At 47.1% G+C, this 22,103-nt stretch overlaps 1 protein-coding gene across 1 annotated transcript; it reads left to right on the top strand.

The window, feature by feature from the left end:
- The first annotated feature begins 1,425 nt into the window (after positions 1–1,425).
- KCTD19 (potassium channel tetramerization domain containing 19) lies at positions 1,426–21,699 on the top strand. Its single transcript, XM_016213618.2, has 15 exons — positions 1,426–1,716; positions 8,845–8,995; positions 9,977–10,168; positions 11,387–11,518; positions 13,563–13,773; positions 15,200–15,360; positions 16,665–16,768; positions 17,203–17,345; positions 17,523–17,606; positions 17,885–17,999; positions 18,392–19,019; positions 19,765–19,956; positions 20,115–20,269; positions 20,593–20,694; positions 21,586–21,699. Exons 1-15 carry the CDS (start codon positions 1,432–1,434, stop codon positions 21,697–21,699), a joined length of 2,769 nt encoding a protein of 922 aa, XP_016069104.2. The 5' UTR covers positions 1,426–1,431.
- Positions 21,700–22,103: the final 404 nt, after the last annotated feature.

Consider the following 22,103-nt stretch of genomic DNA (forward strand, 5'->3'; position numbering starts at 1 on the left):
TTTGTTTTCTTCTAAGGGTTTTATTTTTTAGCTCTTATATTTAGGTTTATGATCCACTTGACCATTTGAAAAAACTTCCTTTTTTTTTTTTTTTTGCATGTGGATGTCCAGTTGTACCAGCACTATTCTTTTCAAAGGCTATTCTTTGAATTAAATTATCTTGGCTCCCTTTTCAAAATTCAATTAACCATAAATGTGAGGGTTTATTTCTGGACTCTCACTTCTGTTCCACTTACTCATATGTATATCCTTATACCAGAAGCAGTAGCACACCATCTTGATTACTGTAGCTTTGCCAGTGGGAGGTGTGAGTCCTCAAATATGTTCCCCTTTTTCAAGATTGTTTTGACTATTCTGGGCCCTTGTATTTCCTTATGAATTTTAACATTGGCTTGCCAATTTTTGCAGAAAAAGACAGTTGGAATTTTCACATGGATTGTATTCAGTCTGTAGATCAATTTGGGGAATACACCTGTCTTAAAATATTAAGTCATCCGATCGATAAACATGAGATTTTTTTTTTTACATTTATTTGGGTGTTTGCAAATTTCTTTCAATGATGTTTTGAAGTTTTCAGAGTACAAGTATTACAACTTCTTTTGTTAAATTTATTCCTAAATATTTTGTTCTTGATACTACTGTGGATGGAATTGTTTTCTTAATTTCATATTTTGGATTAAAAATACAATTGATCTTTTATATTGATTAATCTTGTTGAACTCATTCTAACAATTTCTTAGTGATTTTTTTAGGTTTTTCTATATGAAAAATCACATCATCTGCAAATTGAGATAATTTTACTTTTCCCTATCCAATGTGGATGTTTTGTTTTCTTAAAAGTCAGGGATTTCTTTCTTTCTTTCTTTCTTTCTTTCTTTCTTTCTTTCTTTCTTTCTTTCTTTCTTTCTTTCTTTCTTTCTTTCTTTCTCTTTCTTTCTTTCTTTCTTTCTTTCTTTCTTTCTTTCTTTCTTTCTTTCTTTCTTTCTTTTCTTTCTCTCCTTCCTTCCTTCCTTCCTTCCTTCCTTCCTTCCTTCCTTCCTTCCTTCCTTCCTTCCTTCCTTCCTTCCTTCCTTCCTTCCTTCCTTCCTTCCTTCATCCTTTCTTTCTTTCTTTCTTTCTTTCTTTCTTTCTTTCTTTCTTTCTTTCTTTCTTTCTTTCTTTCTTTCTTTCTTTCTTTCTTTCTTTCTTTCTTTCTTTCTTTTTATTGATTTGGGGGAGAGAGAGAGAGAGAAGCATCAATGATGAAAGTCATTGATCAACTGCCACTGGGGATTAAGCCCAGGACCCAGGCATGTGCCCTGACCGGGAATTGAACCACAATCTCCTGGATCATAGGTTGATGCTCAACCGCCGGCCCAGTGCCATGTGGACGCTTTTTATTTCTTTTTCTTGCATAGCTCTCTTTTCATTCCCCTTTAGGAGGAGACTGGCATGCTTCACGAGTCAGCAGAGGATTTGTTTCAATTCAACGTTGGGGGCTGGCATTTCTCAGTTCCCAGAAGCAAACTCGCTCAATTCCCAGACTCCCTGTTGTGGAAAGAGGCTTCAGCTTTGACCTCTTTGGAGAACCAGAGGCTGTTCATCGACAGAGATGGTTCCACATTTAGGCACGTGCACTATTACCTCTATACCTCCAAACTCTCCTTCTCCAGTTGTGCAGAACTGAACTTGCTCTATGAGCAAGCACTGGGTTTGCAGCTGATGCCTTTGCTGCAGGTAAGATACTCTTATTTTCTAGGAGCCGTGATGAGTAAGCATAGGCCTTATACCACTAAATGTTGTGTTGTGTATTGGTAGTTGAGATGACCCTCTTAATGGGGAAGTGTGATGAGTAAGTTAAATAAACAATATGCTGGGAATGCATGTTCTGAATAAAGGGTTTCATCCTGACTCTGCCTGATCTATACCAGCAGCCACCATGGACCCATAATGGGACTTACCACCTCCCGAGAGGGTGCCCTGACTCTTGGAAATCCTATTTTAAGCTTATTGTGCTTTTGTTGTTGAATTTTAAAAGGTGAAGATGTTAGAAATTGTAGGGTTTGTTATACACACTGTGTCTGAGATTTAAAATCTAAAAGATTCATCAAGATTATTACTTCTTGCCCAGGCCGGTTTGGCTCAGTGGTTAAAGCATCAGCCTGTGAACTGAAGGGTCCCAGGTTAGATTCCGGTTGCAGGTTCAATCCCTGGCCCCAGGTTGGGCTCGTGCGGGAGGCAACCAGTCAATGTGTCTCTCTCACATTGATGTTTCTCTCTCTCTCTGTCCCTTCCACTCTCTCTGAAAAGCAATGGAAAAAATATCCTCAGGTGAAGACAAAAAAAAAAAGAATATTACTTCTTATTGTGCCTGTTAAGTCCCAACATTCACTTACAGTAAAGCAGAAAATCCTCCAAACTATAGAATCTTTCCTTTGCCTTCACTTCTCTCTTTTCCCAAATGTCTTGTTTTCCCATTGTAAGAGTTTTAAATGCCTTTACTTATAACCATTAAAGTATCACCAAAGAATGTTGCCTTTTTTCTTACATTTTCTCTAAACTACAAAAATCATTTCTGTGGCTTATCTTAAGTAGTTTATTCTTAGTTTTTGAACAATGACCTTTTCTTTTTTGCCCTGGAAGAACTAAATATTATGACTGGGAAGTACCCTTGGCCATGCTCCACATTGAACCCACTGTCTGGACAAGGTGTTACTTTATCTCCACAATCACTGACCCAACAAGCCACACTGCAGCTCACAGTGCACTACCAATTGTGCCTCCCCAACAACACCTCTTAGAAGAAAACTGAGGTAGACCATGCATATTTGGGTCATGTAAGAATGAGAGCATTGATAATGTATGTTTTTATGGATACTCCTTACTAAATAATTCAGTGTTTTCCCTTAAAAGTTATTATATACTTGGAAATGTACTCCAGTGCAAATGGTTGTAGTAGTCTTTTTTTTTTCTTCAAGCTACACACCTGAATTAAAAATTTTGTTCAACTACCCCAAAAATGGAATACTAGAATTACTTACAAGTAGCTTCAAAATCACTTAAATGGCCTGGCATGTCACGATTGCTGATTGACTATACACCAAGGCACCATTTTGTGGGAAAAAGGAAGGAGTCACTTATTCATTGCAGAAAATCAAAGAGATAAAGGCAATTTTCTAAAGAACCATTTTAAAGAACGTAAGCCTATAATACAAACATTTATTCAACCCTTTAACTCCTTTGCTGTCTTCACTCCCCAAATTGAAATAAAATATAACTGAAAACAACTTCTAAATGGGAGGTAACCACTGAGAGGTCAATGAGTTGGTCCAACTCCAGAGTTCGAAGTTGTGAGCGGTAGAGCATTCGAAGAATCACGTGGATTGGCCTTTCTAAAACAGACCGTAAAACAAGTGCTTATGTTTTGGAAAGGGCGTTTTCAAAAAAATAAACATTTAGGTTAGCACAACTGAAGTAGTATTTATTCATTGAAGCAGAGTGTAAATACAGCTGGAGAATGAACAACCATCTCAAGCAAATCAACAGCTTCACACATTCCCTTCATTTTCCTCATTGTTCAGATACTCAGGTTCTTGCCTAAATGTACAAACACTTTGCTTGAGAAAATGGAGCTTGCCAATTCTTAGTCTAAAGACTTCTCAGGCAGCCCAGCTGAATGCCTTCAGCCAGTATTTATTGAAAGTATTCTGGGTACCAGACATTATTCCTATGAGCTTTAAGGATAAAAGGGGATGATGTAATAAAAATATAATATGAGCCACATATGTAATTTTAAATTTTCTAGTAGCCACAATTTAAAAAATAAAAAAGCAGGTGACATTAATTTTAATAATGTATTTTATTTAACCCAATATATTTAAAAATATTATGGTTTCAACATTAATCAAAATATTAATGTAAGTGCAGACACGAGTTATCTTGTGACTGGTCAACAACATTTGGGAATGAAAACATGAGTAAACTCGTGACCAGTCAGCAAACTATTAAAATTGATATATTTTAAGTTCTACTTTTGTACTGTCTTTAAAATTCGATGTGTGTTTTACATTTATAGCAGACTATCACATTAGCCTCCTGTGGCTAATGGCTACCACATTGGACAGCATATAACTAAATTGTCCTAAACTGTTAGTGCTCTTCACTGTAGAGTCCTTCAGATTTGGCCCCTAGCAATAAAAATGGGAACTCGCCTCCCACTAACTGAAATTCCTATACACTCAACTGGTGGAGTATCCAACTCAGGATTATCTGTAGCATGATAGGCTTTGTTGGAAAGCCATGTAGGAGCCAACAAGCAGAATGAGAGGGGAAGCTTCTAGAGGACAGGCACCTGGGCTTACATTGCTGCTCTGCTCTCCACTCCTCCTCATTGCCCCTCATCCGCACCCCTTATCTCTTCCAACCCCTGTCTCCCCCCAATCTGTAGCTTTGGCCTCCAGAGGACACACTAGGTACTATTACTGTCTTGATTTTAAATGTAACATTATTGTGAATTGAGCAGCAATCACAGGTGAAGCACTAGAGATATAAGAATGAACCATATAGCCATACAATGTCAGATAGAGGTAAGTGCCATGAAGAATAGAGCAATGCTTCCTGTGGAATAGTGAAGGAGGGGTGCATTTCTGTATTCTAGGACTCCTTGGGATTTCAGAATGTGTTTATATGATTTTCTTTGTTGTGAGTAGTTTTTATTTTATCAGTCACTACCCTTGTAGTACTGGAATTTAGTTGAAAGAATAAAACATATCTAATCTGTTTGTTTTTTAATGTACAGATGTGTAGTATGTGGTAAGGAGATATCAAGTGACTGAGGCCAGGGAAGCTACTGGGGTCAGGGCAGGTGTCACTGACAAGTCATCATTTGAGCAGAAACCTGAATGAAAAAGGGATGAGTCATGCAGATGTCTGGGGAAAGAGTTTCCAGGCATAAAGAACAGCAAGCACAAATGTCTTGAGATTAATGTGGCTTGGAGGAAGCAGACTCAGAAGCCATTGTTAATTGTAATCAGAGGTAGAGAGATAACAGAAGTAGAAGATGAGGTCAGAAGAAGCCAGGGGCCAGATCAAGCCAGGGGCCAGATCTTGCAGAGTCTTATGGCCACATTGGAGACACAGAATTGATTCTAAAATGTTATAAATAGCTTTTGGAGATGTTTGAAGAAAGAAGTAAACTGATCACATTCAAGTTTTAGAAAGATCATTGGACCCTGAGTTAAGCAATGGTCCAATACAACACTGAAAGCACAAGGAACCAAAGAAAAAATAGGTAAATTGGACTTCATTAAATCAAAAACTTTTATGCTTCAAAGGACACAGTCAAGAAAGTGAAAAGGCCTAAATGTAAACCTCTCTGAGCCTCTCACATGCTATCAGCCTGGTTGGGAGTCACAGCTGCTACTGCAGAGTGTGAAATTTCCCTTCAGGGTCACTCACAAGGGCCCAAGGTTCATGGCAGACTGCCAATCCCCTTTTACTTGCCCCCTTGAAGTCCACTGAGGGCGTAGGAAGTTGACAGTACACGCTACTTGTGTTTTCCTTTCACCGCCTTCTGGGGACTCCTAAGTTTGGAAACTTCAATTGTTCCACCTGTGAGCATTCTGCTACCAGAAAACCACCCAGATACACCTGCATTCCTTGTGCTCAAGGGAGCCAGTGACAGTCTCACATTTCCTATTACTCACAATGTGGACAGATTACATGTGATCTGGAAAGGAAGATTATTACATAAACAGCAGATCTTCATCCCAACAGCGTAGCTTATCTGTGGGTATGGCTAAGTGGACAACTCAAGTGTGAACGCCTTGACATGGCATCAGGGCTCCTCACAGGATGGCCCATCTGCTGGTCCTGGCTCATATCCCAACACATACACACACCTACAGGCATACATGGGCATGTGCACGCACATACACACACACACACACACACACATACACATGTTGAAGTTAAGCCACGTCCCTTCGCACCCCAAATGTTTTCTCTTTACACCTTTACACTTGCTGTTACCTCTTCCTACAATTCCCCCCCTTTAAGATTTAGCCTAAATGTGGCCCATGGGAAGGCTAGCCTGACATTTCCAGGCGGAGTTTTTGTGTCTCTGTTCTCATAACAGTCAGTTCCTCTCTTATATCAGTACTAACTCTGTTGGAATCATGTATTCATATGTCTTTCTCTCTCACTAGCCTGTACTCTTTTCATGCCTGCATTCCTAGCACCTTTCCCTGTACTCAGCCTATAACAGGTGTTAATAAACATCTGCTGAGAGCACATTGAATGATGTACCTAAGATGACCTGTGAGGCTGACTCTGCTTCTGCAGAGGCAGCGCTGAGATGCTGATGGCGCTGTTCTGCACAGCCCTGTGTGCTCCCAGCCCTGCTTCCCCTGAGCTTCAGGGTGGTGCTGGCTCCCCTTGTCAGTTGGAGATTTTCAAGCTTCCCCAAACTCCTTCACCATCACTTTCCTTCCAACGGCTCACATCAGAGCATAAGGCGTCTCTGAGCTCTGCTGCTGCTTTGGAAAACCTCCATTAAGTCCCAAGGCTCTGCCAGCAGTGCATTTGTCAGCCATCTTTTGGCAAACACACACACACACACACACACTCGCCCCTGTGCCGTCAGCCTTATGTTGCTTCTGACTGATTTTTTACTACTCTCTAGGCCAAAAACAACATTAATTATCCTTGTGCTAGCAATTAGCCATCTGAATTCAAATCTCTATTTCCCTAAAGAAATCCTCCTCCTAATAACTTTCTGGGTAATAACATATGAAGAATAAAAATCCTAGAAGTAATATAGGCAGATAGAAGTGGAACTGAAATCTGTAGAAGACCAACCACACACTCTGTCAACTTCAGTCAGCAAAGGCAAAGGACAGCTGGAAGCCTAGCTCTCTGAAGTGCCCTCCCTCCCTCCCTCCCTCCCTCCCTCCCTCCCTCCCTCCCTCCCTCCCTCCCTCCCTCCCTCCCTTCCTTCCTTCCTTCCTTCCTTCCTTCCTTCCTTCCTTCCTTCCTTCCTTCCTTCCTTCCTTCCTTCCTTCCCTCTTCCCCTTGGAGTTTTGTGGAGTTTAGTGTCACTGATGATGGGGTGCGGATGAAATAATGGTGGGAGATGAAGGTAGAAGGGTAGCTTGGGTTCTGACCACTAAGAGAAGTGAAATTAACATTTACATTATTTCCTTTAACTCCTACAACACCACCTCCCAGATTTTACTATCTCCACTTTGCATATTAAGTTGCCTAAGGCTTGGAGAGGTTAAGTGACAAGTGGGAGGCAGCTGGTTAAGAGCAGTGGTTAAGAACATGGGCTCTAGGGTCTCGAGTTCTATTCCTGGGGCTCTGAGTACTCTTTCTGTTCCTGGGCCTTGTTTCCCATTTGCTAAATGGGACTAATAATACTAGAACCTACTTTGTGGGTCAGGGGGACATTATGAGGATTCCATTCAAAAGCGCCTGGGCAATAAATGTTAGCTCTTAAGGGACAGAGTCAAGACTCAAACTCCAGTCCTTCCACAAGTCCACCAGCCACCCAAGTGGGGAAGACTCACTCTCGTCCCTGCCTTTTGCAAACCTATGTGGGTGCATGGCCATGGCCACCAGAGGGCTCTTCTCAAATCTCAGGATTCCCATGAGCAGCTTCCCAAGAGCTTCCCTTGGGTAGACAGGAATCAAAAGCAAGTTCTTTCATTAGTTTCATACTGAATCTGAGGTGGTTTGTCCATTATGAGGCTCTTAGAGAGACAAATTGGCCATGTGGTGCCTTTACTCGGTGACTTTTCCAGCTATATCAAAAAATGTCTTAGGAAAATTTTATTTTCTTCAAAGCTAGGGACAGAAAAAATGGGCTTGATGTTACGATAACTTGTTCCCTGGGCAGGACTTTAGAGGGAGAATGGGGCCCTGAGTACAGGCAACATGAAGACATCCAGCCCACCTTCTGTCCTGGGCTTCAGCCCTACCTAGCTGGGGGCTCCACTCCTGCCTCAGCCCACCCCTGGTCACCTGCTCCTTGAATCAGAGAAGCTCTGGACTTGGAAGACTGCTTGGGCAGGTCATAAATCCTATGACCATAACTGCCTCATCAGCAAAATGGGAATGCAAACACCACACCTATCTCCCAGAACTGTGTTAGGGTAAATGAGTGAATGAGAGAAAGCGCTTTGGAAAACGTACCCTGTGCCACTTCCACTTCCCTATTTAAACCAGGTTCCATGGTTAGGATGAGCACAAACAACAAGCAGAGCAAAACAATTAAAACAGGTCAAAAGGGGTTTTTAGGGGAAATGATAACTGAAAATCTCAAGGTTTTGTTTTTATTTCTTTTTTTATTAATCCTCACCTGAGGATATTTTTCCATTGCTTTTCAGAGAGAGTGGGAGAGAGAGAGAGAAACATCGATGTGGGAGAGCCTCCTGCATGCACCCTGACCAAGGCTGGGAACAAACCTGCAACCCAGGTACATGCCCTTGACTGGGTGGGGATTGAACCCATGATCCTTTGGCTGATGCTCTAACCACTGAGGTACGCTGGCCAGGGCGAAATCTCAAGTTTTTAATGGTTAAATATCAATTACCCTTAAGATTGTGTAAGATAAATTTCTATTAATCCACACAAATTATAATCCAAAAAATTGTTTCAAAAATCAAAAGATAAATCATCATCGATATTTTGAATATTAGCATATCATCTTTTTCCTAAATTTTTACATTTTTGTGTGATTGCCTCTATTTCAAAACATTTTCCCAAAGTAAGCCACATACTATTTTTCCTGGTATTTTACCGTAGAATTGGCAGATAGTTACTTGGTTTAGAATTTTCAAAGCAGTAATCCTCTTTCTCCAACAGACTCTAGATAATCTGAAGGAAGGGAAACACCATCTGCGCGTGCGGCCTGCAGACATACCTGTTGCTGAGAGAGCATCTCTGAACTACTGGCGAACGTGGAAGTGTATCAGCAAACCCTCAGAATTTCCTATAAAAAGCCCAGCCTTCACAGGTACAACCATAGGCTGACCAGCTTCCCTTCTCTTCGTCCTAGCAGAAGAGGCTTCTGTCTGGAGAGTATCCCGATTTCTGAACTAGTTCTGGATGATTTCTCCACCTTACTGTCATCTCCTTTGTGTGTTTTTTTTAATATGTCTTTATTGATTTCAGAGAGAGGAAGGGACAGGGAGAGAGAGAGATAGAAACATCAGTGATGAGTCATTGATCAGCTGCCTCCTGCACTCTCCCCACTGGGGATCGAGCCCACAACCCGGGCATGTGCCCTGACCAGGAATCGAACCCCGATCGCCTGGATCCTAGGTCGATGCTCAACTGCTGAGCCACGCCGGGCTGGGCTCCTTTGATCTTGTTCCCTGCCACATGCCCTCTCCCTGGCCGCTCACCCACTGGCATCAGACATCCTGCTCTACATTCATTCTCCTGCATGTTGGATTCACTGGGCTGAATTCCATGCTTCCTCGTAGCCCAGGAAGTCCACCGTCTTTTCAAGTCACTCTAACCACCACACCAGGAATGTCCCCAAATGATCACTATCTGATGTGTGCCTTGCAGTATAGATTAGCCTGTCTGAGACACCAAACAATGATTCATGATTATGGGTGGGTTTTGGGCTTCCAGGAGAGTCAAAAAGATCTATTTTACCTGTAAGCCACAATGGTTGGTTTGATCAATTAGAAAGAATAGAAAACCAATGTGAATTTAATGACTTTGGATACATAAGCCAAAATTTTATAACATGTCCAGTGTCCTTCACTATAGAAAAAATAGATTTCCATGCCCTGCTCCCCACAACACTCCTACCAAACCTTAGGGTTACATCTAAATTAAAGGAAGGAGGCACAGGGCAGGGACCATCTCCAGGGTGAATCTTTACAGCTTTCTCTGGAGCCCCTGGATCAGTGAGAGCCCTGGTGGCCTCTGAGAGCCCTGGCCTCTCGGAGGTGGTGACACCCCTCTCCACATTCTCCTCCAGGCCTGCATGATAAGGCACCTTTGGGGCTCATGGACACACCACTGTTAGACACAGAAGAAGAAGTGCACTACTGCTTCCTACCCCTAGACCTAGTGGCCAAGTATCCAAGCCTGGTGACTGAAGACAACCTGCTGTGGCTAGCTGAGACTGTGGCCCTGATCGAGTGCGAGTGCAGCGAGTTCCGATTCATTGGTGATTGCTCTATCCGGGGGGATCGTGGGGTGTGGAGGTGAGAGGAGGGAGGCGGACTGATAGGGCCCATCCGCCCCTCCCAGCCCATACTCTGTGGACACCCAGCTTGGTGTTTAGGGCCTCAGGAGCTTCCCTGGGCAAAGATGGAGGGGGGGCATGCAGAGCCTTCCCGGAGGCAAGCAGAATCCCAGCTTTAGACTCCCGCTAACCTCAGGGTTCTTTTGTTCCTTGTTCATTTGGGGATGGCCTGGGTGCAAGGGGCCACTGGAAACTACCTGTAGCAGCGTCCGGGACCACAAGAGTTGGTGTGAAGGGCAAGGCCCTGAGCTGCACTCCAAGGTCAGCTACTCTTCTGCCCTTATGTATCCAAGTGGGCTCCAGGCCTCAGTTCTTCCCACCATAAAATGAGGAAATAGGGGTGTTTCAAAGGATGGTCCCTACCTGCTCTCCCTTCCTCTAAACTCGGAATAAAAGGGAAGGAAGGTGGATGGTGAAAGTTTCCCCAGAATCTTTATAGAATTGTCCAGTTGCGTTAGTGGCCTGAGGAGGGATGAGATTCTTCAACCCTGGACAGAAGAGAGCCTCCCTCCCCACACTGTCCCAGGACAAGCTCTGGTGGGGGTGTGAACTGAATGACCTCTTTGATTCTAAGATGCTGCTGCTGCCTAGATGAATAGGGCAGGAAACACCCAGGTCGTACTAGGGGACCAAATGCCTGGAACCCCAGCCATTCATCTTCATAGTCACCTGGAAAGTTGTTGTGGTGTGCTCCTGAATCTCCAAGTTGATCCACATAGGACATTAGTGTGGGCTCCACCTCTGCCTTCTCCACTGCAGTCCAGACAGGGACAAGCTACAAGTGCCACCTGCAAGCCCAGGCTTAGCTGGGTCCTCCCCCTCTAAGCAGCAAGATGCCTCCCTCTTTTGGAATGACCTGCTCTTGGGTCAAGACTCACAGGGTAAGTCTCAGGGCCAGTGTGCTCACCAGGAGGTCCTGGCTTGGGGCCTCAGGCCAGGCCACGAGAGACCACACCCAGGGACTCAAATACCTTGAAAACCACAGGCTCAAAGCCAATATAACCAGGTATGTTTGGAAATTGTTTCAGAACAAGGAGAGCCTAGGATAAGCTGCAGCACCAAAAACCTGTCAAAACCTGGACCTTCAGTTAAATGAGAAATAACCTCATTAACTTATTTTGTTTTCCTTTGCTTTTCAAGTGAATTTTCTCCGCTCAAGGAAGATTTTATTACCAGATAATTTCTCCAATATTGATGTGTTGGAAGCAGAAGTGGAAATTCTAGAAATCCCTGAGCTTACTGAAGCTGTGAGGTTGTACCGGATGAACATGGGTACGTCACCAGGGGAAACTTGCCCTTCCCTTGACATTGTGGGGCTGTCAAGCTTGGGCTAGAAAAGCCAAAAACAAACACCTCCCCTCCCACAACTACTTTGAGCTTTGGGTGGTAGTGAGAGAAGCAGGTGTTTGGGCTGTCTTAGAATCCAAGAAGAGGAATTTCAGTCTGAAGGCCTCCCCACTGAGGGTGGGTGGCTTACAGCCAACAGGGGCTGCAGGTAGCCCAGTTCAGCCTAAGTGGGGAAACCAGGCCAGAATGTCCTAGGGAGGGAGTCTGGGCCTGATGGCAGACTTCCCAAGGGCAGGGCAGGGCTGCCTTGCTTGTGGAAGTGGGAGCCACTGGGAATTTACAGCACCCACCTGCTACTCTCGTCTTTTGTCTTCCAGCCACAGCTGGGGGGCGTGGGAAATGCTTGAGCAAATTCCCTACTAGTGCTTCAGTGTTCCCACCCCCCTCCAAATTCCCTTGTCCCCTATTTCAAAATCCCTGGCTGCTGTGTCTGTTTCTGCCTGCTCCTGACACTTCTTGACCCTGGTCCAATCCAGGCCTTCATGCTCCCAGCCCTACCTCATTTCAGTTTGCTCCTCCCCTCACTTTAAAAAAAAAAAAGTATTGATTTCAGAGAGGAAGGGAGAGGGAGAGAGAGAGAGAAACATCAACAATGAGAGTCATTGATCAGCAGCCTCCTGCACGCCCCCTTCTGGGGATCGAGCCCGAAATCTGGGCATGTGCCCTGATCAGGAATCGAGTGGTAATCTCCTGGTTCAACCACTGAGCGGCACCGGCCAGGTTCCTCACATTTCTTATTTGCTTTTTCATCATCTCATTTTGCAGTTCCTGCACATCCACTGAAGCTTCAGTGCTTGTTTCGGGAGCTAGCTGCTTCAGTGTGGCCTCAGCAGGCATTCTGAGAATGTATGGAACGGAGGATGTATAGCATGTCTGCACACCACCAGATATTTATCCCAGGGGAATAGGCCTTTCCCTGCCTTCAGGCCCAGCTCGCCCAGCCTCCTCCCTGGCAAATGGAGCCCTATCCTATTTGGGGGCAATGGCATCCTGCAGCAGGTCTAAGGAGCCTGTCCCAGGCTCTACAATCCACTTTAAGGGTGTGGCTTCAAACCCCTCCCCCAAGGGCTTCTGTTCCTCAGAGAAACAGGGGTCACTGAGAGATGGGTGGAGCGGTGCCTCCTCCACAAGAGCTATATGAAGATGGAAGGCAGCGGATTTGTAGATAGGCTCGTTAGCCGAGCAGCAGTCCCCCAACACAGTGTGCTTTTGCCTTTTATAAAGCACCAGGAGCCCCGGAGACAGAGCTACCCTCAAATCCCAGCTCTGCCCCTGCCTTGCTTTGCAGTTTTGGACAAGGTGCTTAATTAATCTCTCAGCACAGTTTCCTCATCTGTGATGTGAGATAGCACTACCCTCTCTTAGGGTTGCTCTAGGGATTGGAGATGGTCCGTGAAAATCACCCAGCAGCTTGCCCAGCAGCCCACTGTTGCCACTGTAGACTGTGCATTGTGCCCTCTGCTGTAGAACAAGGTCCTGCCCAGAAGCCAGCAACCCAAATTCCCCACCTGAAAGTAACACCGCCTCGTGTACTGTTGGGGAAAATGCTGCCCAGGAGTGACAGACACTGTGAATGCAGAAGCTGTCGCACACTTCAGGTTCTGTGCTATCACTGCCAATCTTACCCATGGGTGGTTAGGGCAGAGCCTGGAACTAAGGGAGGTTCCTGCAGAGGCTGGGCCAGATGGCTGCTGCACTGAACATCCTGAACTCCAACTGTTAGGGAGAGAGCAGATTTTTCTCTTCTCCCCACCCCATTCCCAACTAATAGTTTTGACCTCTAAACCCAACACAGAATATGAAAAATTATAGTGATTTTGAGAAGATCCAGATTTGGGCTTTGCAAGGAAATAAGCTCCTGCTAAGTCTCTTCAGTACTGACTCAGGCAGCAATAGGAAGGAGACCCAAAAGTTCCAATATAGGTGTGACTGCGAGGGGTCTAGAAGTCACCCCTTTCTCCCGGCACAGGTGGCTGTTCCCGTACCTCCTGCCCTCCCCCGAGCCCGGGGAAGGGGGGCCGCGCAGGGGGCCTGGAGTCCGTGAAGCCGCTGTACATGATGGCCCTGGGTGTGCTGGTCAAGTACCCGGACTCCGCGCTGGGACAGCTCCGCATTGAGAGCACGCTGGACGGAAGCAGGCTGTACATCACAGGGAATGGAGTACTTTTCCAGCACGTCAAGTAAGGCCCTCAGAGAACAGTTCGGTCCCACTCGGGGTGGGCTCTGCCTTTCTCTAGGAACCAACCTGCCAGCCAGAGGGGAGTACTGTCCTTAGAGGCAGACCCATCATTTTAGCTACTCCCACCACCACCACTGAACCCCGGCCTCAGAGGAGAGGGCTGGTGCCAAGGTGCAAGGGTTCCCAAGGTTTAAAGGCTCCAAACTGGTCCATATCCCTGTTCTCTGCAAACCATTGCTCTGGTTCTAGCCCTGTGCTAGGTCTGAGATGACCAAGCCGAAGTTACAACCCTCAGGATGCTAAGTATTAACCACCCACCATGCAGAACCTCCTACCAAGGTCCTCCTCACAGCCCTTCAGAGGTTCACTGGATGCACAGAGAGGTCAGAGGTAGGGATGAGTCCTCCAGAAGTAACGCAAGGCAGGCTTCACAGAGGAGGTGATACCTGGCCTTTGCCTTGAGAAATGAGCTCAGAATGTCCTAGAGGAGGTGATGCCTCGCCTCTGCCTTGAGGGATGAGCTCAGAATGTCCCCATTAGTTTAGGGGCATCCAATCCTATTTTATAGAAGGGGAGCTGAGGTTTGGAGTGGAATTTTTTTCTTGTTTTTAATCCTCGCCTGAGGATATGTTTTATTGATTTTTAGAGAGAGGAAGGGAGAGAGAGACATTGATGTGAGAAAGAAACATCGATTGGTTGCCTCCCATATGCGACTGGACCAGGGATCAAACCTGCAACCCAAGTACAAGCCCTTGATCGAGAATAAAACCCATGACCCTTCAGTGCTCATGATGATGCCCTAGACACTGAACCACACTGGCCAGGGAAGAACAACTTTTAGGTTCCCAAAATGCATTGAGACCAAAACTAAAGATAGAACTAGGGTTTTCTGAGTCCCTGGGGAGAGGGTCAGCCAACCCTTAATGCTGTCTTACCCCAATATTGTTGTTTTGGGCCTTTGTAGCTCACCCCTAATGTCACAGAAGACAAAGACAAGCACCTTTGGAAGCAGAGGGTTGATGTTCAGACTTTTTTGGAGACGCAGGGTATTAGCTATCTACCAAGATCATGGCAGGTTGCCACACAGTGACTGAGATGTCTTGGGCAGATACTCATGGGGCAGGAAAGATGTGGCCAGGCCCTGGCCTGGCTTTTCAACCTGAGACAATGCTGGAGGCTTGCAATTGGTCAATTTAGAGGGCTTTGCTGAAATAGGTCAAGTTCAACTCCAAAAGGGTAAGCCTGTGGGTTCAAGCTTCCTGTCCTACAAGATACCACCAGATTATCAGTTAAGTCAAGGAAATGATGTTAGTGGTAACAGGTTTTTGGCCAGTGCTGGGGCAAGACATTCTAGACAGAGTAGACAAGCTGGACTCCCTTGGGGTGTACCCCTGAGGCTCTCTGTGACAGGCCTTTCCTCTGGGCAGGAACTGGCTGGGGACTTGCCGGCTGCCCCTCACCGAAACCATTTCTGAGGTATATGAACTCTGTGCCTTCCTGGACAAGAGGGACATCACCTATGAGCCAATGAAAGTGGCTCTGAAGACTCATCTGGAGCCGAGGACTCTAGCACCCATGGATGTGCTCAGTAAATGAAGAAGCTTCTTGTTTTGAATTTAGCATCAAGGGAGGGTCTGGAGGATCAGAGGGGAAAGATAAGGCTGACCAGGGCCAGAAGCTGTACATGCAGGAGGAAAGGAAAGCCAGACAGACCATTTGTGGAGTTTGCCTAAAGGGAAACTTTCATGTTAAGTGACCCCTCTGACAGGTAGCCTCGAGCAGTAGAGTGGGCAGTACAGGCTGACCCAGTGTGGGGCTGCACAGTCCCTGAGGCGTGCCTGCTCCAACCCTGGGTGCTGACCTGCTGTGCTCACCTGGTCCTCACTGCCATCCAGGGAGAAACAGTCCCTGAGTCTATTTAACAGATGAAGTAGAGGCCAGGGGAGTAACTTGCTCAGACTATATAGTTAGATCATGATTGAGCTGGAGTTGAAATCTGAGTCCAAAGACAGTACTGTTTTCACCATTTGCCTATAGACTCCTATTAACAAAAAGTTTTCCAGGTCAGGTTTACGATGTATTACTGTCATTTGGCAACACACAACATTTATTGAGCACCTACCATATACCAGGACAAAAGTAGACACTAGGTGTACAGAAGTGAGCAAAACAAACCCAGTCCTTACCTTCACAGAGCTCACAATCTAATTATAGAACTCTTACCCTTTATCTAGTTATAACCTAGTTATATACCCTTCACTCATTGTACAAAGCTCATTAGAAACTGGCTCCCAAACATCACAACAAAGCCTAAGTCTAGTAAGCCCCAGAAGAAAGCCCCGTTCTCCAGACATGTATAGAGAAACGTGTACAGACATGTTCTCTATAGAAGTGATGGTGACTTGATGAGAGCTGGCCCTATGACACTCACCAGGCCATAAGCACAAACATAATGAGGGACTCCTAGCTCCAGTCTAAGTAACCACATGAAAAGTTTCCTACCCAGGACACACCCAGCCAGAAACCAGAGGCAGGTGGCAATGTATGTAGACAAGAACCTCAGTTCAACTTTCTTGAGAGAGCAGGTCAGGGGAAGAGCAGAAGTGCCCTTGGGGTTGGGATTCCAAAGGGCTTAACCTCCACACCCCCCGAGTCACCAGCTGACCCTCCAAGCTACCATTCCAAACCCACCTCACCACCAGGAAACCAAAGGGTGAGCCGCAGGAAAGCCCTGAGCGGGAGAGAAGGTTGGTGTCAGGGATTTCTGCTGCTTCTCAGAGTAGGCAACACAGTATGACTGACAAAGATATTGAGTCTTAACATGCAATACGCTGTTGACTGAAATTTCCCTTCTGGCCCAAGTGATGTGTTCCCTCTCATTGGTTTCCTTAGATGAGGAGTGGATGGCAGAAATTACTGTGTATTCCCCCCAACAGATCATCAAGGTTTATGTTGGAAGCCACTGGTATGCAACCACCCTGCAGACCCTGCTGAAGGTACTGCCGGCCCTGGCTGCCCCCCTCTCTTTGAGCTGCTTTGGAACCTGTCACCTGCCCCTCACTCAGCCTCCGGCACCTGCTTAGAACAAGGACCATCTCCGGCCATACGAACACCAGGGTGGGAAGGGCCTCAGGAGTGTAGGTAGGGAGGAGGCCAGTCTGAGGGGCCTGGACTGAGCAGGAGGTAGGGTAGGGTTCCAAATGCCTTGAGTGGGTCGTCTAGGGACCAACAAAACCTGAAGCAGGGATGGTTTGCTTCTCCCTAGATGCTCTGCTCCCTGATATGGCTCTCTGTGGCCAACAAATCTCAAAGCTCTGCTCTAGAATGGTCGGGAAAATGAAGCGAGAGAAGACTGATCTTCCCCTTACTAAAGACCTAGCCCTTTAACTAACAGACTATTTAATAGAGCCTGATGTCCCATCCCTTGCAGTATCCAGAACTGCTGTCCAACCAGCAGAGAGCGTACTGGATCACATATGGACAGACCCTGCTGATCCACGGAGATGGCCAAATGTTCCGACACGTTCTCAACTTCCTGAGACTTGGAAAACTGTTTTTACCATCTGAATTTAAGTAAGTGAAGGAAATTGTATCCCTCTGTAACAAGGGAATGAGTTTGCAGCCTTCAAGGAGGAGGTTATGGTATTTCCAACACATGAACTGCTGTTGAAGGCAGCAGCTCTGGAGACCTGTTGCCCCCACCCACACTCCCACCAACTGCCCAGTCTGACATCTCCTTGTCATTTGCAGGGAATGGCCCCTCTTCTGCCAGGAGGTGGAGGAATATCACATCCCATCCCTCTCAGAAGCCCTTGTCCAGTGTGAGGCATACAAGTAAGGGAACTTGGCTCCAGACCCCATGTTCTGGAGTTTGTTCCTTTGAATTCCTCTTGGGAATCCTGTTTTAAGTCCCACCTCCCACCTAGTAGGACCTGTTTTCCTTGGAGTTAGGGGGGTGGGGCAGGCCTAGGATTGGGTAGTGACCTAAGCAAAACCCTTTAGAAGCCCCTTTTCCCCCACTGTCCAGAGCTCACTCTCAGTCAGCCTGGCTGGCTGGGCCATGGGCTAGCAGAAGCTTCTGCTCACTAAGCAATCCTCCTTGGAGTCTGCAGGTCATGGACCCAGGAGAAGGAATCTGACAATGAAGAAGCTTTTCCCATCAGGAGGCTGCATGTGGTGACAGAAGGGCCAGAGTCACTGATGGAGTTCAGTAGAGACACCAAAGAGGTAAGGCCCAGCCTTCTTTTGTTTGGTGTTACTCAAAGGACACTCTCACAAAGCTCAGGTCAGGCTTTGCTATTGGGGAGCAGAGCAGAGTAGGGCAGGGCCTGCATGGACTCCTAGCACAGTCAACCAGCCTCTGAACCTGGGAGGAGGCACAGGGAAGCATTGCCTGCTGTGGCCTGGGATGCTGATAATATGTCCCTTTGGAGTATGACAGGCCCCTGAGCTGACACCACGCCTACTCAGGCTGAGCAAAGCTCAAATGGCTGACCGTGTGGGGGATAGGACCATTCTGGGTGAGCAAGTGAAGTCTTGGAGGCCCAGCTTATTAGATCAGGGCAGGCTCCAATGTGGAAGCACAACATGCCCAGAGCTGCTGTGCCCTCCCTCCCCAGACCACAGCCTGCATGCCCGTGGACTTCCAGGACTGCAGTGACAGGACTCCATGGAACAAGGCCAAGGGGACCCTGGCGAGGTCCAGCCAAATGGAGGAGGCAGAGCAGTACTCCCGGACCATCCAGATGTCCCTGTGCCGAGGTGCCAAGCGGGCAGGCAATCCCAGCACATACTCCCACTGTTCCAGCTTATGTGCCAACCCCAGACACTGGGGGTCCTGCCCCCAAAGTCCCCCCAAGAAGAAGTCCACCACAGTCAACCTCACACAGAAATGTGAAACCAAAGATCCTCCTGTCACGCCCATGCAAAAACTCATCTCCTTGGTGAGGGAATGGGACATGGTCAACTGCAAACAATGGGAATTCCAGCCACTACCAGCTCCCCGGGGCAGCTCTTTGGAGGAGGCCGCCTTGCAGGTCCCCTCAGGAAGTGAGGCTGCTTCCCAGCCCAGCACCTCAACTTCCTGGAAAAGCCACTCCACAGCCTCAGAGAAGGACCCAGGTCTGCAGGCAGGGGCTGGAACTGGAGCCAAAGACAAAGGGCCAGAGCCAACGTTTAAGCCATACTTCCCCACGAAAAGAGCTGTAACCCTGAAGGACTGGGGCAAGCAGAAGTCAAAGGAGAGAGGTGAGTTCTGTCCCCATCCTTGACCCAAGTCTCATTTACAACAGGAAAAGCAAAAGCCTTGACCAAGACCACAGAGTTAGTGGCAAAAGGGGACTAGGATCCTGCACTCACAAGTGCCATCTCTGCCAAACAGCAGATACAGCTATATGACCAACACAATGGCATGACTTGAGGGGTTGAGAAACCACATAAAGCATATGGGAAGGGAGTGCCTATGAAGTAATGGAGCACAGAGGAGGCTGGGGGCTGGAGAATTGGTAGCAGAAGGAAGGAGCAGCTAGCTCAGCAGAGGAAGGAAGGAAGGAGAAGCCTTGGTGCTTGTGGAAACAGGTCATCGGTCTAGCTGGAGGCCAGGCTTCATGGGAAGTGATGGGAGAGAAGACTGAAGACAGAGTAATCAGAACAGATCTTGTGGCCCAAGTTCAGGGCTTGGCATTTTGTTCTGATAATAAGGGGAGTGGGCAGCCACTGCCGCATTTTAAACAAGGAAGCAAAATAAACAAACAAGGGAGCAAGCAGCCGGGTGTGCATTCAGAAAGCTTGCTCCGGAAGCAGGGACAATGCAGCAGCAGGAGGCAGTGTACGAGTGGTCAGGTCAGTCTAGATGAAGCAGGCTAGACAGGATGGGGGAGGCAGCAGCTGCTGGAAGGCTGGGGAGACTGACTAGTGGTCTGTCACTAAAGGTCTGCTCTCTGCTTGAGCTCTGAGATAGCTTAAGAACCCTCTCCCCACATTGTTTTCACAGGAAGCCTTGACCCTGAGCAGCCTCTGCCTGAGGCCAGTGACCTAGACAACGCGGGGGTCATCCTTAAAGTGAGCCACCCCCCCGTGGTGGGCAATGATGGCTCCTGCATGTTCTTTGAGGACAGCATCATCTACACCACACACATGGACATCCTGAGGCACACATTGCCCTCAGCCAGTCCCCTGCCCCGAGGTGAGGATCTGAAGCCAGGCCTGCACTTCCTTGTGGGGATGCCTGAGCCTCATTCAGGGTCCTTCAGGGAGACATCTCCCTCAGGAGCCCTTACTACAGGCTGCCTCTAAGGTCCTAGCTGTGGGCAGATGGGGCCACATTCACTGTCTCCTCCATAGATGTGACTTTCCTGAGTTTTTCTCTGTCCTGGGAAGAGATGTTTTATGCACAGAAATGTCACCGCTTCCTGACTGACATCATCCTGGATTCCATCAGACAAAAGGACCCCAAAGCCATCACAGCCAAGGTGGTCTCCCTGGCCAACCGGCTATGGGTATGTGATAGGCCCCGAACCCTGTTCCTTCTCTACCTGTCCCCTTGGCCCACAATAAGTGGTGTAAGGCAGGGGTTGGGGGTTAGGGAGGTGGAATAGGTCAGGGTAGGAGGGTGGCAAGAAGAGCAGGGACAGGAAGACAGGGCAGGGTCATCTGGGTCGAGCCTTGGCTGAGGCAGTGTGGAGTGACAGTGCCCCCTGATCCCTGCAGCTACTGCAGGCCCTGGGAAGCCCCTGCTCTGCATCCCACTCTGAGGGGCTGAGAGCAAATGTGTGTCAGGCAGCTGTCCCTGGCTCTGCCTGACAGTGGGCTCTCCTGGCAGACCCTGCACATCAGCCCCAAGCAGTTTGTGGTGGATTTGCTGGCCATCACCGGCTTTAAGAATGACCGGCATACCCAGGAACGCCTGCACAGCTGGGTGGAGGTGAGAGGCACCTGCACCCCACTGGGAATGGTCGCCCTGCAGATGCCTCAGATGGGCACTGTGTCTTGCTTCACACAAGGCAAGGCAGGCAGCTAGACCTCAGGTCCCTGGGTCCGGGGGTGGGGTGGGGAGGGAAGATGGCTGAAATTAATCAGTCCAGAGAGGTCGAAAAGCAGTATTCAGGCTACTTGTTTTTGTCGTTTTCCTCCAGTGATACTAATTTTGCCTTCATCTCTAACAACATTGCCCACTCTTAGGGAAGCACATGATATAAGCCCAAGGTTTGGGGATGCTGAAATCAGAAAAATTATTGGGAGTGACACCTTTTCAACAGGTGGTACCAACTTCACCACGATGTCACCACTTTTGTATATTCCTTTCACAGCTGAGCTGCTGTAAAGCATTTTTATAAAGAAACTGTTCAGTAAGGGCAAAGGAATGGCCTGGGGTTTTGTTTTTTGAGACCTTAAAATCATTTTAGGTTTATATTTAACATTGTAGGTGTAAAAAGATTTAGCTAATTTCTCATTAACCTGCTATTTCTGTAATCAAATACATTACTATAACATCTTTACCACTAGTGCTAAATTATTAGGTCTCTGGCCTGATTGGAAAGGTGAAATCAGCATCTATGGCTAGAAAGTGGAAAAACAGTGGCAGGAAACATACATTTTTGACCCTTTGGTCATTCTGCTCAGTTCCCTGGTAGCCATTTTTAGCCACAGCCCTGTGAGATGTCCTTGTGTAGAACTGAGTCCAAGAGCATCAAAGTTTCCCAACAACTGTCCTTACCCTGTCCCGCCCCTGCCCAACTGGGAGGACCCTGCCCACACAGAGCTAGAGTAGGCAACTGGCCAGGAAATCAGGGATAAGACTGACCTTTTTTTCCAGCTCACACTGCCTTTCGCCAGGAAATATGGCTGCTGTGTGAACCTGCTCATCCAGAGGGGCCTGTCTCTGTCTGTCTCTTACTCTATCCTGGGCAAGTACTTACAAGAGGGCTAGGGTGCCCAGAGACGCTGCCCCCACATATCCCGAGCTTTTAAGACTCATTTGAACCAAGGATGTCCCCCAGAATGCATGTATCAGTCTATTTTTTATTGTAAACAAATAAAAGAGTAAATAACAAGTCAAAGGCCTAGACTCCCTCTCTGAGACGCCAAAACCTAACAACCAGTGAAATAATTTTGGACAACAAATCTAACTGAAAGCTATTCAAAAGGCAATGAATCAGTATAACCAAACTGACCCAGGTAAGGAGGGGATGGCCTGGGGAGCTAGGGCAGGCAAGAGTAAGGGCCCACTAGGGGTGGGCTTGCCCCTCAGTTTGAGGAGCTTGGCTTTGAGACCAAGGGTTGGGAAGCAGCTGCTGGGAACTTGCTTGTGTTCCTCCTGAGGAGTGAGTGGGG

This window comes from Miniopterus natalensis, chromosome 18 (assembly GCF_054644295.1).
Source record: "Miniopterus natalensis isolate mMinNat1 chromosome 18, mMinNat1.hap1, whole genome shotgun sequence".
Classification (NCBI taxonomy): Eukaryota; Metazoa; Chordata; class Mammalia; order Chiroptera; family Miniopteridae; genus Miniopterus; species Miniopterus natalensis.

Excerpts from the sequence above, each read along its gene's own strand:
- KCTD19 (XM_016213618.2), top strand. The coding sequence starts at position 1,432 with ATGCTTCACGAGTCAGCAGAGGATTTGTTTCAATTCAACGTTGGGGGC. Across the intron at positions 11,519-13,562 it reads GTTGTACCGGATGAACATGG|GTGGCTGTTCCCGTACCTCC; the intron begins GTACGTCACCAG and ends CTCCCGGCACAG. Across the intron at positions 19,020-19,764 it reads GCAGAAGTCAAAGGAGAGAG|GAAGCCTTGACCCTGAGCAG; the intron begins GTGAGTTCTGTC and ends TTGTTTTCACAG.